The following is a 15,684-nucleotide window of genomic DNA, read 5'->3' on the forward strand; positions in this document are numbered from 1 at the left end:
TTTCCTGTGACTGGTGGTGACCCGTGGGGAGGATGGAACGTGTTCTGCTCAGGAACAGTGCCTCCCCCCCCAGTGCTTGTGGCCAGGGCAGTGTGAGCAGAATCTCTGTGTGCGTGTGAGGGACAGAGAGATCAGTAATTTGAAAACGCATCACCCATCAAAAGGACCTGAGGTAGCACATCCCAGTGCAGATGTATCCTTATGTATTTTAAATCAGGGTCAAACTGCCATCAATGAAAGGCTGGTTTACTGGTTATATATAAGCCAATAAAATATACTGTTCTATGTTATGTCTGTATAATAACTCGCTTTCTCTTTTTTTAATTCCAAGTACAAGTGAACCGTGGGGAAAATGTGCTGAGTGGGTGGTTACTAAGAAAGCGTGGAACTGTCAGACCTTAACAGGGACTCCTCTGGCCCTGCTGGGAGCCGCCTGTGCAGGGAGCAGCGGCGGCCGTCACAGCCCTGGCCTGTCCTTGGCCTGTGACCACGGGCAAATCACCAAGCCCCTGCACCTTGTGGGAACTGGATCTGAAGCTCACCTTCCAGATCATCCCAATGTCACCCACTGGGTGAACAGCTTTGGGCACCCCTGCCACACCGAGGGCGCCCCCGCCCACACGCAGCAGGGCCGCCCCTCCTACCTTATCTGCCAAGATGGCGAGTGTCCTTTCGAGGCCAGTGGCAGACCTGTCCTTGGCCGCCCTCGAGAGCCGCTCTGCGTAGTAACTCACTTGGGTTTTCAGGGTGTTGATCTGGGCGATGATCTCCTTGGCTCTGGTGACGTCCTGTGGTATGTAGATGATGGACTGGCAGCTGGATGACGTACTAAGAAAGGTAAGAACAGACCGATGAGGCTGGCAACGCCCTCCCACCCAGCCCGCGACCCACACAAAATGAAGCACTGCCACGCAGGGACGTGCTCCTGGGCTGGGATATCAAGGAGAGCCTTCCTGTCTGAAGAATTAACATACATTAAGTCTCCTATTATATCTGTCTGTATCTGTATCTGTACCATGTGTATGGACCTTGTGCGCAAATATTAAACCCAGAAATTACCTCACTGTCGAATTCTCAGCAGGACTTAGGTGGAGACATGGGGTCTGCTGATGCCAAAGGGGTCCGCTTGTCATAGTGAAGGGTGACTTCCCAGGGTGCAAGACTTTGCCAAAAGGATCCTTGAGTTTTCATTTGGCCAATTGGGACTTCAAACCTGCTGTGCCCATACCCACAGCTCTCCTCCCTCCCGTGTTGCCCCCAGCAAATCCTCAGAGACCCGGCTGCCTCCCCTCCTCTCCAGGACTTCCCTACTTTGAAATGGGAAGGTGGAGAGCGTGCCAAGCCAGAGGCCGCCCTGGACACTTCAAACCTGGGAGCTTTGGAAACCTGCTTCTTCCTCCCACCCTGCCTCCTCGCCACCAAGCAGCGTGTGTATCTTGAGATCTGAGGTCAAAGCTACAGCCCGGCCATTACTGGACACAAATAAATACCAGCCTCGGAGAGCCAGCCAGCCTCCTGGCGGCGTGGGGCCTGCTGGCATGGAGGCCCGCTGGCATGGAGGCCCTTCCAGACAGAGATGGTAAATTGCATGTCTCTCAGCTAAGATCCCAAATCAACCCGATATTATAAACAGATTTTTCAGACCATGTGTGGAAGCCGAGGAAAGCAGGGAGGGGAAGGATGAGGCACCAATGCAGAGGTCTCTCCCACAGCCGGGAGTCATGGGCTCTGGCTGGAGTGGGTGTCCCCTGCTTCATTGAATGAGGGGCCCTGCTGGTTCCCTCAGAGCTGCCCACTGGGTTTGGGGGACGAGAGAGAAGGGGGAGAGCTACACCCTCCATCACCTTCTCTGGGGATGGGGGTGATCTGGGCAGGGCTGAGAACCTGCCCAATGGGCTCTTTCCAGGGCTGGCTATTCATTATCCAAGTCAACACAAAACTGCCCCGCCCCTTCCCTGGATGAAATATGGGTTGAGCATGCAAAAAGCAAAACCCAAAGCACCCCCGAAAGCACACCACAAGCCCACACACCACAACAAAGACCTGCCAGAAGCCATGCAGCAGCCTGCGCTGCAGCCTGCGTAGTCCAACGGGAACCTCCCACAGCTCCAGGTGCACACGGCGACCTTCCAACCTGCAATCCCTCTTCCAAATGAATAGCTGCCATTTTAGACAATTCAATCTTAAAATACAATCTCAAAATAGAGTTTAAGAACCTTTAACCCTCCCAGTCCCCGATGTTTAGAGCACACACGTAATGTGTGCTGTACGCAGATACCCATGTGTGTACCTAGATGTACACTTCCACACATATGTACCTCCCGTGCCCCAGAAAAGCATCCGCCCAATCACCCTGTCCTCACGGGCCACGTCCTCTAACAGTAAGCTGGGCCTTCCGCACAGGGAGTACATGAGTAGCTTCAAAGAGCTGCCCTTGGGGGTGACCATGAAGGTGTGAGCATGTGTGCCCATGTCTGGTCCTCACCGGGGAAAGCCGCGAGGCCTGAGCCTGGGAGGGCTCCTCAGGACTTCCCGTGCCGGACGTCCGTCCGCAGAGCCCAGCATCTCAGACAGGGCCCAGCCCAGCCCCAGCCTCAGCCTCAGCCTCACCGGCTCCAAGGGGGGCGATCCCAAAGGCTGGCGGTGCCTCTGGGGCTGCCAACTGAAGAAGTGCCACTACAAAGCCCCGTTCTGGGCATGCCCGGGGCCTGGAGCAGCAGGGGAACCCCAGGCAGCAGACATGATGGTTTCTGGCTGCCATCTAACTCTCTGGTGGAAAAGGTCACTTGGTTATTGTAATTCTTGGTAAAACTAATACTAATAACACTGTTTTAAAATTATGCCTAAACTATTAAGTATCATGAAAACGTAAGCTGGCTTCATTCCCCAAAAGGTGATGGTGAGGGGAGGTGGAGACTGACAAGCCCCGAGGTTCTTGTAATAGAGCCGGAGAGATCTCAGTCCCCCTCGGTGTGGACGGACTCCCCGCCTGGGGAGAAGCAGACCAGGTCTGCCCTCGGGGGAGCACAGCAACAAAGGCCCGGATTTTAAAGACAAAGCAGAGGCTGGGCTGGCTATTCATCATCCAAGAACATTGCAGTTGGAAGGGAAGGTGTGGGGGCCACAGCGCAGGAGGCTGAAGCGCCTCTCGGGGAGGGGACAGCGGACAGCACAGGCTTCTCTGCAGGAGAGCAAGACCCAGAGAGACTCTCTGCACAGACAGAAAACTCACCAACACTCCTCAAAACTGCTAAAGAAAAGAACCAAAGTGACATATTAGCATGTGTTAGCAAATACCAAATGCAAACCAAAAATTTAAAAGCCCAGTTTTGTCAAAACACTTGAATTTGATAGTTGAAGGACAACTAACGCATGAGCCGGGTGCTCATTCCTGACAGCCTCGCGGGTGCTCATGCCCCGGGCACATCCCTGGTGGGCACGGTGCGGCTGCACTTGAAGGAAGTTTCAACGAGGAAAACCGCTCCCACCAGTGCCTATGACTTTAGTAGGACGTTACATAAAAAGTCATATTATATATTTGAAAAATACCACAAAGGCATATAGGGGCTGAGACGTTCTGAAGTTAACACGCAGCGTCATCGGGCATGAGCACGCCGGCCTTCCTGGGACGAGGACAGCCGGGGGCACCCCTCTTGACTGGCTTTTCCCTCCAAGGCCCCGTGCCACCCTCAATCGCACGCTCATACTCCACACACCCCGTGCAGCAGTGTGACACACACAGATCTCTGCTGGCTGTGCAGTTGTGGGACAGGAGCCCTGGGCTGTCACAATGTCCAGAGAAACACCGGGGGCAGTGGGCCCACAGCGGGCCTGGCCACCTGGCTTGTCTGAGCAGGAAGGGCCCTTGGTGGGGATGCATCGAGGTGGAACAGGCTGTCTGCAGCCTCCCCCTCCCAAGGCTGGAGCTCCCCTTCCACACCAGGCCCTCCCTGCTCCCCCTCCTCCCGCCTCCAGGAGTTCCGTGGCTCAGGGCAGCCTGCGCACCCATCTGCATGGACACTCCTCACCTGTCCCCTCCAGCCTTAGCGCCATGGCCAGCGACACTCCTAGCGGCATCCCTGCCCCAACACTGCCCCTGACCTTTCACCCATCCCTGGTCCAGTCCAAGGTCCGTTTCTCCAGCCACGTCCTGACTCCCGGCCACGGCAGCACAGAGCCCGGCCAGGGCCTCCTGGCTCCGGCGCCTGCTAACGCTCCACCTGACCACCTGAGGGGACTCCCTGGCCATTCATTCCCTGGGCCTTCTATTCACCTTCCCTCAGCCCGTTCCATTCCCAGTGACGAGTGTGGCCTTCCAACTCCACATTCTGCAGGGGCTGTTCCACCAAACCTCAGCTTGCGCCTTCCCACCTCAAAACTCTGCCTGCAGCCTCTGCTCTCCACGTCCCTGGCTCACTGCCTGGCCCTGCCTCTTTTCATCTTCTCCAGAACCTGCTCGGTCCATGTTCTCCTCCACCTGCCTCACTCACTTCCATCTTTCCTTTCAGCCTCAAAACGTTCACATCATGATCGTCCTCCCCAAGCCCGAGCCTTTCATTCTCTATTTCAGGTCCCAGGATCTCAGAGTAACCTCGACACACCACCTCCACTTCCTACACGCCCATCCCTTCACCGATTTAAATCTTGACATTCTGGAAGATCACCTCCCCCGTGCCCAACGCACTAGCTCGGATTCGCAGGTCTCTCCCTGCCACCCCTGCTGCAGGCTCCACAGCACCCCGTGTGCTTGCTCCCACGCATGCCCTGCTCACGCCAGGCCCAGAGCTCCTCAGGCCAGGCCACATCTGTCGGCCCCACACTGAGGCCAGCTCTCCTCTCGCTCCTCTCCCCAGAGCATCCCCGTGCCTCCAGCTGCACCTCACTGCGCTCTGCACCAGCCTTCCCACCTGCTGCCTGGGAGCTTCCTGCTCAGCACGGCAGATCCGTGCAGCCCCTCAAGCCTTTTTGAAACTGGGAATGTTTCTCCACAGCATCCCTTAGGAAAGGAACAGCCTCTCCCAGGCTGCACACCTGGGGATGTTCACAGACTAGCCAGCGACTCTCACGGACAGCAGAGCCAGCAGTCCACTCAGGGCAGCTGCCAAAAGCACCGCCTTCAAGGTGATTTCCATGTGCAGGGACAGGACTACTGACCAGCTGGCCCCCCAGCCCCCGCCAGTGGCGCACAGAACAGCACAGGGGCAGTAGGCAGCCTCTCACGACGCAGCAGCGGCTGAAGGGCTGGTGCGTTTGTGCTCACGTTCTGATGTTTTAACCCAGGAAGCATCACACAGCCATATGAGGACCATGAACCCCCACAGGAACTTACTGTTTCTTGGTCTCTTCAAATTTGTGCAGCTTTTTGCGGAGGCCTCCTGACTTAAAACCTTGGCAGTGTGCGGCTGGCGCCCCAATGGTGACGATGTCATAGCTCTGATCTGAATGACAGAAAGCTCTCCTTCATTACCCTGGGCTTGGGCCTGCGGACGAGCCAGCTACAGGGATATGCACACAGGTCTGGGGCCTGACCCTCCCCCAGGGCCACGCAGGCTGCGGTTCCCTGAGCCCCACAGCCTGGGCTGTCCACGGGCCCCTAAACTCCCAGGGTGAAGCCACATGGGGCTGAAGGCAACACGCAGCCTGCATCCCTACTTGGGGAGGATGACGGATGGGCAGCTTTCTGCCACAGACATGCAAAGGAAGCTGGACGGAGGAGACACGAGAGGAAGGGGTTTGTGCTCTGAATGAAGACCTTACAAAGGTCCTGAGATGTGTCTCTCATCAAGCTGCCCAGCAGGACATGCAGGCAAGGCTGGTGCAGATGTGGGGCAGTGCAGGGCCGACGTGCACAGGGGAACAGAGTGACAGGGGTTCCACAAGAGAGGCCGCAGTTACCTGATCCTCCATCGTCCTGAACCCTCATTCTTTGTATATGCAAGTTTGTGGGAACAAATTCCAACTTTTTATCTGCTTTCAAACTGCTCGCTTTAAACGAGGGACCTAAGAAACGGAATATTCAAAAACAAAGGGCATCAACATGTATCCGCACTCACGAATGGCAGTAGAAAGGGGTACTGTGGGGACGCTGCTCAGAAAGCAGGTATGGGTGGTCGCAGCCCTGGCAATTCTGCGTTGCCTACAAGCGCATTTCACTTCCAGACGCTAAAGGAGGGCAGCCCGCTGGCCAGGAGACTGGCTCTGGGTGTAGGTGGGGAATGGAGGCAGGAGGCAGCCTCAGGAAGGATGGTGGATGCCTGCCCACCCATGACTCCACTCTTCACAGAGAGGCTGACACAGCAGGAGGCTCTCTGTGCTACAGGATGCCAGCAGCACTATAAAAAGCCAGGCCCACGCCAGGACTGCCTGCTCCAGCTCTAGAGGCTGCCATCATCCCAGACCTCCGGGACTGGTTCAACTAGAGCAGCACTTCTCAATCCTGAAAAGTGATGGCAAGATCTGCTCACCACCCGGGCTGTGGGGATGGACAGGTGCTGGGCAGCACCAGTTCTGGCCACTAGAACGCAAACTCAAACAGGCTCCCCTGTGCACACTGGGTGGTCAAGCAGGTGGACGATGTTGTGTGACAAAGATCTGCGATCTGATTTCCACAGTCAAAATCTGTAACTAATAAAGGAACTCCATGCCCAGAAAATAAAGGAATTACAAACTACACTGACAATCAGGGTAGAAGAGGTAAGCGGTGAAGAAAGGAAGATTTATTTTGCCAGGATACAAAATACAGGCAGGCACTGTCCGCTCTGCACGAGGCTGCTCACTGGGCATGTACGGCGGCCCTGGCACCAGCAGCGGGGAGCCTGCTGGAATCGCAGAATCTGCTATCAGTAAGACTGGGCATTTAGACACAGTGACATTGAGAGGCTCTGCTCCAGAAAACTCGGGCTGTGTGGTGTCAGACTCTCCCAGGTAACTGGCATCCAGCCTGGTAGGTCCCTACGTTCCTTCAAACAAATCCTGCCTTTTCTCTTAGAAATACACTGGGATCTATTCTTCAGATTCAGAGCAAACCAGGGTGCCAGCATCTTATTATCACTCCTGTGTTCACTTCTCCACAGCCAAGTTCATGGGCATGCTCACACGTTCTGGGTCAAAAGTACGGTAAGGGCTTATGATTTCTTTCAAGCCTGAAATTTCATTATGAAGAGCAGAAGGAGGGAAGAATCTAAAGATAGAGAATAAAGTAATGGAACGCCTCCCCCCCCCCCCCCCCAAAAAAAATCATTCCGTTTGGAATAAAAAGGAAGTTAAGAACAGTCTTCTAAACCTTCCCTGAGAGTGTTCTGAAAATCAAAGGGTATCTTTCAAGAAAAGGTGAGGTGTCTGTACTCCACCTCCCTTTGGAGCCTTAAAATAGCGAGTTCCACTCAATCTATATTTCAATGCAAATGCCACTGTTAAACTGGGAAATGGAGGAAAGTGCTTGTCGAAGGCACAGGGCCTCCATCCTTCGGGCATTTCACTGCTATTGGGCCATTGGTCTCTCCGAAATCTCATCGCACAGTGGTTGTTTTGGCACATGGCTCCTCGGAAGGAATTTTCAATGTAATTCACAGATTTGCCTTCTTAATTAGGACCTGAAAAATCTAAATTTTAGAGAATTCACACCTCCATGAGAATCTATTTTGAAAAATCCATTTGAGTGTCTGCCAGTGTGACTACCTGAGCGCTCCTGGGGTCGAGTCCCAGCGGGAACAAGAAAGTGTGCGAGTAGTGATGGAGAGACCTGCGCCCACCTTTGTACTGATGCAGGTCGGTCAGGTTCTCCTGGTACGTGAGGATGATGGTCTGGTACTGAGTGACAATCTGGCGCCGGAGGCTCTCCCAGCAGGGGGACAGCTCCCCCAGCTCCTCCAGTTCACACACTCTGCAAGGAAAACACAGGCGTGAGGCCCAGGGTCTGCACCACCAGAAAACCAAGTGCACACAGAAGCACGGAGATGCCAGGGAGGGCCCAGCACCGGAGTCTAAGCAGAGCAGCAGGGGCGTGACGGGCCCTCCAGGAGGAAGGGCTGCACGAGACGAGACGCAGATCCGACCACAGGGCAAGTGCACAGAGCAGCTTTTTACAGAAACGCAGCCAAATGTTTGAGGCAAACTAAGTGGAGGAGCAGAGGGGAGAGCAGCTCCGCCCTGGCCCGACACCCTGGCTCCTGACAGAAACCACATGGGCGAAGGCTCAAGCTGCAGCCACTGGGCCTGGGCAGAGCAGAATGACCTGTGACCCTCCCAAACACGAGGGGCTGGAGACCTGTAAGTAACGGCTATGATTTGTTGTCTCCAGAAAAATAACAAAACACAAGACGAATTAAAAACAAACAAACAAAAAAACAGGTAACCGTTTTAGGAACCTGGGGAGCAGGAAAGTATAAAAGACCTAAAATCCTCATTTTATAAGAAATCAGTACTGATTAAAAGTACTCTGTGCATACACTTAGAAATACAGCAGTTAACACTAACATCGAAACCTTGAGACTTAACGTTTTTAACAGCCTTCGGCAGTATTTAGCTTTTTATACTATGCACATTTTCCTTCGAAGGGGAAAAACCTAATTTATAGAAGTTTTTAGGAATCTACTAAGTTGTCTGATGTTAAAAAACATTGTACTACTTTATTATTATATTAGCAAAATCAATTTGCCCTGGCTGGTGTGGCTCAGTTGGTTGGAGCATCGAACTGTACACTAAAAGGTTGTGGGTTTGATTCCCGGTCAGGGTACATACCCAGATTGCAGGTTCGATCCTTGGTTGGGCATGTACAGGAGGCAACTGATCTGTTTCTCTCTCTCCCTTCTTCTCGCTGCCAAGTCAATTAACACATACCTTTGGGTAAGGATTAGGGAAGTTAATGTAAAAGAACACCCTGTGCAGGTCAGGCTGTGGGGCTTGCGGGAGAGCAGCACCCTCGCTCAGAGGCCCCCTGGCCCAGCCTCAGCTCGGCTCACACCCACCCTGTGCAGATCAGGCTGCGGGGCTTGCGGGAGAGCAGCACCCTCGCTCAGAGGCCCCCTGGCCCAGCCTCAGCTCGGCTCACACGCACCCTGTGCAGATCAGGCTGCGGGGCTTGCGGGAGAGCAGCACCCTCGCTCAGAGGCCCCCTGGCCCAGCCTCAGCTCGGCTCACACGCACCCTGTGCAGATCAGGCTGTGGGGCTTGCGGGAGAGCAGCACCCTCGCTCAGAGGCCCCCTGGCCCAGCCTCAGCTCGGCTCACACCCACCCTGTGCAGATCAGGCTGCGGGGCTTGCGGGAGAGCAGCACCCTCGCTCAGAGGCCCCCTGGCCCAGCCTCAGCTCGGCTCACACGCACCCTGTGCAGATCAGGCTGCGGGGCTTGCGGGAGAGCAGCACCCTCGCTTAGAGGCCCCCTGGCCCAGCCTCAGCTCGGCTCACACACACCCTGTGGTCCCTCTGGAGGTCTCTGCCTGTGCTTCATGTGGCTCCTTCTTATGCTTCAAGGGTCAGTTTAATGTCACAGAGGCTTGCTCAGACCACCCTCCCTCTCAGGGCCCCCTTTTACTTCCTGCTGACACATCTGGGGCTCCATGTGTGGCCCCCAGTTCTGTTAATGACTGTCTCCCAGGTGTCTCGCTCATCAAGGAGCCTCGCACTGAGCACAGCACCTGCCACGTGGCTAGAGTGAAAAGCAGCACAACCCTCGAAAGCAAAATGCTTCCGTGAACAGTCTTTAAAGTTACAGTGCACGTGAGCATATACCTAGTGCCAACAGTGAGAAATGATGCCCTACCTAGAAATGATAAGAAAAGTGAAGATATAGGGTAGCTATGTATAAAGGCAGATATAAAAAAGCTGAGAGGAAAAATGTAAAAATTAAAATACATATAAAAGATGTATGAATAGAGAGAAAGCAGCTCTTTGCATTTCTTGCCATTTTTCTTTTAAGTTTGAATTTTTTTAAGATGAAAATTTAAAATGAAACAGTTGTGTGTTAACACAGAAGGATTCTGGCTACAATGTTTTCGTTCACGCTTTTGTTAATTGTGTCTGTCATTAACATCGTTTTATGACAAGGAGCAGTAATGACAGTGAAGGGCAAACGGGAGACACAACCTACATGCTGAGCCACCCTGGCTCCTCCCTGCCTGGGGACCAGTGGCGCATGCCCTGAGCTGGAAGGATGCCCAATGGGTCCTGCTTAACTTTCTGGAGCCCATATCACTGTGGCCCTGCCCACGGAAACGGCTGACCCCGGCAGCCATCACCAAAGAATGACCAGCTACTTTTGACTTCCTGAGGCCAAGAGAGTGGTGAAAGGAGAGGGAAGGGAGCGGGATGAGTCCCGGGCGTGTGTAGTGCTCCAGGCACATTGTCTTGTGAAGTCTTTGCACAGAAACCTCAGGATGCAGATGAGCAAAGGGAGGCTTCGGAGACGCCCAGGCCACAAAGCAGCCAAGGGCGGAAGCTGGCTTGTTATCTGGCCTATCTGGGGCCAGTGCTCCGTCCACCACACACATCTAAGAGCTTTCCAGAAGGCAGGCGGCGTGGGCATGATGGGCGGACAGCCGCTCCACGTGGGCCTCACCTGGCAGCATCTTCTTCCAGCAGCAGCTTCACGAACTGCCGAGGCACGTGCAGGGAGAGCACGCTCTCCGCCATCTGCTCCAGGATCCGCAGGTGGTTGCCGTCGGTGGTGGGGAAGCGGTACATGCGGCAGATGGCGCCACCAAACACTGAGGGACGGGAGACGGAGGCCGCGTGAGCAGCTGCAGACCTGGCCGGGCCTCCTCCCCACGCCCCCAAGCATCCTGACTGTTCATCTCAATCAAACATTTAAACCCAAAGCCCCCCAAGTGACTGAGCCTGAATGCTCTTCCCCTGGGACATGCAATCCCCTTGTCCCAGAAGGAGCCACGAACTCCCAACTACAAGGGCTGTGCCAGCGAGGCCGGCAGCCACTAAGGCCAATGTCGGCAAGAGACAGTCACAGAGGTGGGCGGAAAGGGTGACTGTGGGCCCGACTGGACACTCCGAGAGGGGCAAGAGGGCCGTGGAGGAATCCGCTCACCCGATTTCAGCAAAGTGTCTTTACGCAGCGAAGCATATTTGGATCGGATTCCCAACGCTTCGGTCAAGCTCTCGTCCACGGGCAGGACCATCTAGTGACGTAGAGAAAAGCACGAGACGCCCTAGGCTCAGGTGAGCCCAGCGCACTCCGCAGGGGTGGTGGCCGCCAGGTCTCATGAAGGAGCTCTTAAGGTGAATGGCACCATCAACTCCACAATGAATAGGTCACCTAGGCCACCGACTGCTCAACCCACGTCCCAGTACAGTGGACGTGTCCCACTCAAAATTTTCCAGAAATGCCTGTCTTTCGACTATGTCATTTTACCTCATATTTCAGTGTTTTGACGTGTAAAGTAAAAGGGAGGGAAAACGATACCCAGAAATATTTCCATAGCTGACGTTCTGGGCTTATTTGGGGTAAAATGGCCTATCTCTGTATTTTAAAATGATATGTACCAGCGCTTCAGTTCTAAACTGGAATTCTAGTCTGAGAGCACAGATTGTCTCTGAACATGAGAGTGCGAGAGAAGGTGAGGAGACAGCATGGGAGGAAAAGGGGATGGGAAGACAGAGCCTTGAGAGGGGTGTGAGAGGCGGCAGGACGTGTGCAGAATTGAGATGTGTGTGCATGAGGTGACCATGAGCACCTGAGTGCCTGGGAGAGGAAGGTTCTAACAAAATACCAAAGACAGTCTGGGTCTCATTCCCCACCCCAACCCCAGCCACCTCTCCCCCCTCCTGACTGCACCCCTCCACAACTCTCTCCCCTCCTGACTGCACCCCCTCCACACCCCTCTCCCCTCCTGACTGCACTCCCACCACCTCTCTCCCCTCCTGACTGCACCCCCTCCACACCCCTCTCCCCTCCTGACGGCAGCCCCTCCGCCAGGCTCCCCCCACCTCTTCCCATTCTGGAGAGGTGGCCCGTGTGGCGGGGCAGAGGCAGGCTCCAGGGCAGCAGAGCCTGAGGGGCTCCCCTGTCTCCCCTTTGAGAAGCACCCGGAGGACTGGTAGGTCCTATGGCGGGTCGACAGTGCAGGCCCACCTGCTCCTTCCCTCCGGCAGAGGCAGAGCCCATCTAGACAGGGGCCATCGCTCCTTCCCATGAAGGGGGTGCTCACCCTCCCGTTGATGGTGTCCACAGCCCGGGTCACTGGAGGCCGCTGGTCTGACTTCTCCTCCATCTGCCAGCCGATCACCGTGATGTTACCCACACGGTCACTCTCTGCAGACCTGCAACGAGCAACGCGCTTTGGGAAGTGGCGTTGTGACTGGGCTCCATTTCTGCGTAAGCTCAGCATCTGTCACCGAGGTCCAGGGCGTGCCGGGACCTGGCCGGCTGGCCAGTCGGGCAGCACTTGCTGCACGCCCAGACTCCAGGGGAGGCAGACGGGGAACCCAAGCCCCAGAAGTGCGAGCATGCCTGGGGACCTGAGGGGAGGAGCCAGTGCTTGCTCCCCTGGGCTGACCCCTGCCCCACACAGCAATGGGGACACGTCTGGAAATGAGGACTGGAGAGAACCTTCTGGGACCAGACCCTTCCTGCTCCTTGCCGGCCTCAAGCTTTGATTTTCCCCAAGGCTGAGGCCTGGACCCTAAGTCAGCTGAGGCCACCCAGGGTTTCCCAAAGCCTCTGATTCCTGACACAGCACAGCTGCTGCTACTCCACCCGTCAGGCCCCCCCTGAGATTGTGGGGGCTGCACTGCATGGGCCCATGTGACTCATCCAGGGACGCCGGGACTGCTATGGAAGACGTCTGACCAAGCCAGTGTCAACTTTCCTGTGGTCACTGCTGTGCCAACTGCCTCTGTGACTCTCAGTGTCCTCACACCTGGAAAGTCCTTTCCCCACACGATCCCAACAGTCACCGTCAGCTTCTCTTACAGAGGATCAAATCCACTTCTTACGTGTGCGCGGTCCAACTAGGATTGCTCCGGCACATCGTGTACCCGGGTGTTTTCCTCTACGACCCCTTTCCCCATGACCCTCTCGTTTCCCTAGGACTCTTCCTCTCTCCCAGTCAGGTCTCCACACCAACCAGGCGCCTGCAGGGCTCCTGTCCTGCCCGATGCCGGCGGCACTGCTATCACCATGGCTGCAGAGAATTAGGGCAGGGAATTAATCCTCTTTGCCAACATTTCCTTGCTATTTTGGAATGTTTTCCCAATTTTCACATTATTTTGAAAACAAGACCACCAAGACAGGGGTTGGGTGGGAGTTGCCCCTAAAATGAATTTGGGAAGGGTTGCCATCTTGACATCTTTCTTCCAGGGACATGGTGGGGGGTCCCCCCGCCCCCGTAAATATTTATTGAGCCCCAAGCCCTGTTCTATGTGCCTTAGGATACAGCAATGAAGCAAAATAGACAAAAGCCCTGCTTTCTGGGAGCTGACACTCTGTTGGGGAGGAAGCAGACACTATAAACTCATCTCGCCGATCAGATGTGATCGAGGTCTTCCTGCAGGTCTGAGTCCAGCTGTGCTCAATTTCCTGCGGATGCCACACATGCCCCCTCCATCAGCCCCCTGACAGGCTGTTTGCTAAGACAAGCTTCTGGGAGAGGCAGGAAATGGGGCCCTTCCCCATCAGTCCCTGGACCTCAGAACTCGAGATCCTCTCAAAGGAACAAAATTAAATACCAACCTTAGTGTTAAATGCAACCGATGATGCCTGTCCTGGAGCAGATCCTTGACAATGAATGTCCCAGAGCCCAGTAGGTACATCTGAGGAAGAGGGAACACAGCGTGAGCCCGTGCTGTGCCTCGGCCGCATGACCCGGCCAGGGTTGCAGGCTGCTGCCCACAGCACCTCTGACCCTCACTGAAGGAGCCCAACAGGGATGTGCAGGAAGAAATTCCAAAGACAAATCCCCTGCCGAAACCGGTTTGGCTCAGTGGATAGAGCGTCGGCCTGCGGACTGAGAGGTCCCAGGTTCAATTCCGGTCAAGGGCGTGTGCCTGGGTTGCGGGCATATCCCCGGTGGGGGATGTGCAGGAGGCAGCTGATCGATGATTCTCTCTCATCGATGTTTCTAACTCTCTATCTCTCTCCCTTCCTCTCTGTAAAAAATCAATAAAATATATTTAAAAAAAAAAAAAAAAGGCAAATCCCACTGGACATCAATTAGTGAGCCAGTGGTGAAGCCAGGCGCATGTGCTCCTCTTGCTGAAATGACTGCCCAGCTTTAAGAAGCGAAGAAAGGCCCCTGAACCACACGCTACTTAACTGTTCCCTGAGATCTGTCTTTGACGTCGTACACGGAGAGTTTGATCTGCGTCATCTGATTGATGAGAGAGTCTTGGAAGAAGGCAATGCTGCTTAAGAATATAGGGTTGTTGGTTCCCTAGAACGGAAAAGAAAATCCTCAGAACACAGAGGTGAATTTTTAAAGTGACTGTTCATTTCAGAACGAGAAATTAATGTTCTTACCAACTTGGATCAACACAAATGCTCATGGCAGCTTAAACGAATGCAGTCAACGAAAACCCTGTTTTTCAGGAACAAAGGCGTCCCACAGACCCCTCCCGATCCAGACACAGCTGGGCCCAGGCATGTCCCGAGGGCCCCCTCAGTGGGAGGCTTCTATAACATGGAAACAGGCTGACGTTCGCGTGTCGTTCAGCTTGAGATACGCTATGCAATTGGATCTACTACTTTGGGCTGTTCCTGTAAGGTGTGCCAAGGTAGATGGAAGAGGAAATGAATAGCTTAAGTCGTTTCTTACTTCTAGAATCCTGTGGTTTGAAATAATTAAGGCCTGACCTATTTAAGCCTATCCCTTTTTTGAGGACTAGCTGCTAGTTTCTAGATCATAGGTGGTTATTCCTGGCAGCTTAGCCTCGCTCCCCCACCCCCAAAGCCCCACAATAACAAATCTCTTTCTCAGGCAGCATTAGTTACCTCAGCCGAACGGCTAACGGTTGTGCCTGTGTGGGGGCCATGCCCTGGTTGAGCGCCCTCTGCAGCTCCAGATCCAGTCTCTCCACACCTGCTGGACAGCGCCGGCCTCCCTCCATCCGCCCCTGTCAACCAGTTCTGACTCTCGACCAAGGAGGCCACCAACTTGGGCATCTGCTTTGGTACCTGCTTCTCTGTCGTTCTCAACCTCCAAGTTACAATAAACTCATCCATAAACCCTCCCTCGCCCTGGCCAGTGTTCTCAGTGGCTAGAGCATCAGCCCGAGCACTGAAGGGTCTCAGGTTCAATTGCCGAGCACATGCCTGGGTTACAGGTTAAATCCCTGGCTCAGGTCAGGCACGTGCAAGAAGCAACCAATCGATGTGCCTCTCTCACATCGATGATATTCTCTCTCTCTCTCTCTCTCTCTCTCTCTCTCTCTCTTTCCTACTCTCTCTAAAAATCAATGGGAAAAATACACTCTTTCGAGTGAGGATTAACAAAAAAACAAAATTTAAAAATCCTCTCTCACAGGCACCCCTCCTGCCCCTCCTTCCCAATGCGGCAGGTGCCACATCGCACTCCCTCACACACCTCTGCTCAGGTGACCCTCACCTGAGCCTAAAACTCCTAGCCTGACTTTTGAGGCGTTCCCCTTGCTCTCCACCTGTGCCTTCTGCACACATGAACAGGCTGACGTTATTCTCCAAGACACATGATGCTCCCCATCGCCATTACAGAACTCTGC

General features: G+C 54.4%; 1 protein-coding gene across 1 annotated transcript in view; it reads right to left on the reverse strand.

Annotated features, from left to right (window-relative positions):
- INPP4A (inositol polyphosphate-4-phosphatase type I A) overlaps positions 1-15,684 on the reverse strand; it is a 115,680-nt gene that overhangs the window by 28,720 nt on the left and 71,276 nt on the right. The window contains exons 6-14 of the mRNA XM_081100669.1: positions 14,265-14,381; positions 13,682-13,761; positions 12,159-12,270; positions 11,039-11,129; positions 10,556-10,703; positions 7,752-7,882; positions 5,896-6,000; positions 5,330-5,438; positions 645-828 (exon numbers count right to left, since the gene is read on the reverse strand). Of these exons, the coding sequence (XP_080956795.1) occupies positions 645-828; positions 5,330-5,438; positions 5,896-6,000; positions 7,752-7,882; positions 10,556-10,703; positions 11,039-11,129; positions 12,159-12,270; positions 13,682-13,761; positions 14,265-14,381 (1,077 nt within the window). The remainder of the gene's footprint in view (positions 1-644; positions 829-5,329; positions 5,439-5,895; positions 6,001-7,751; positions 7,883-10,555; positions 10,704-11,038; positions 11,130-12,158; positions 12,271-13,681; positions 13,762-14,264; positions 14,382-15,684) is intronic.

This window comes from Myotis nattereri (genome assembly GCF_964212035.1).
Source record: "Myotis nattereri genome assembly, chromosome: 10".
Taxonomy (NCBI): Eukaryota; Metazoa; Chordata; class Mammalia; order Chiroptera; family Vespertilionidae; genus Myotis; species Myotis nattereri.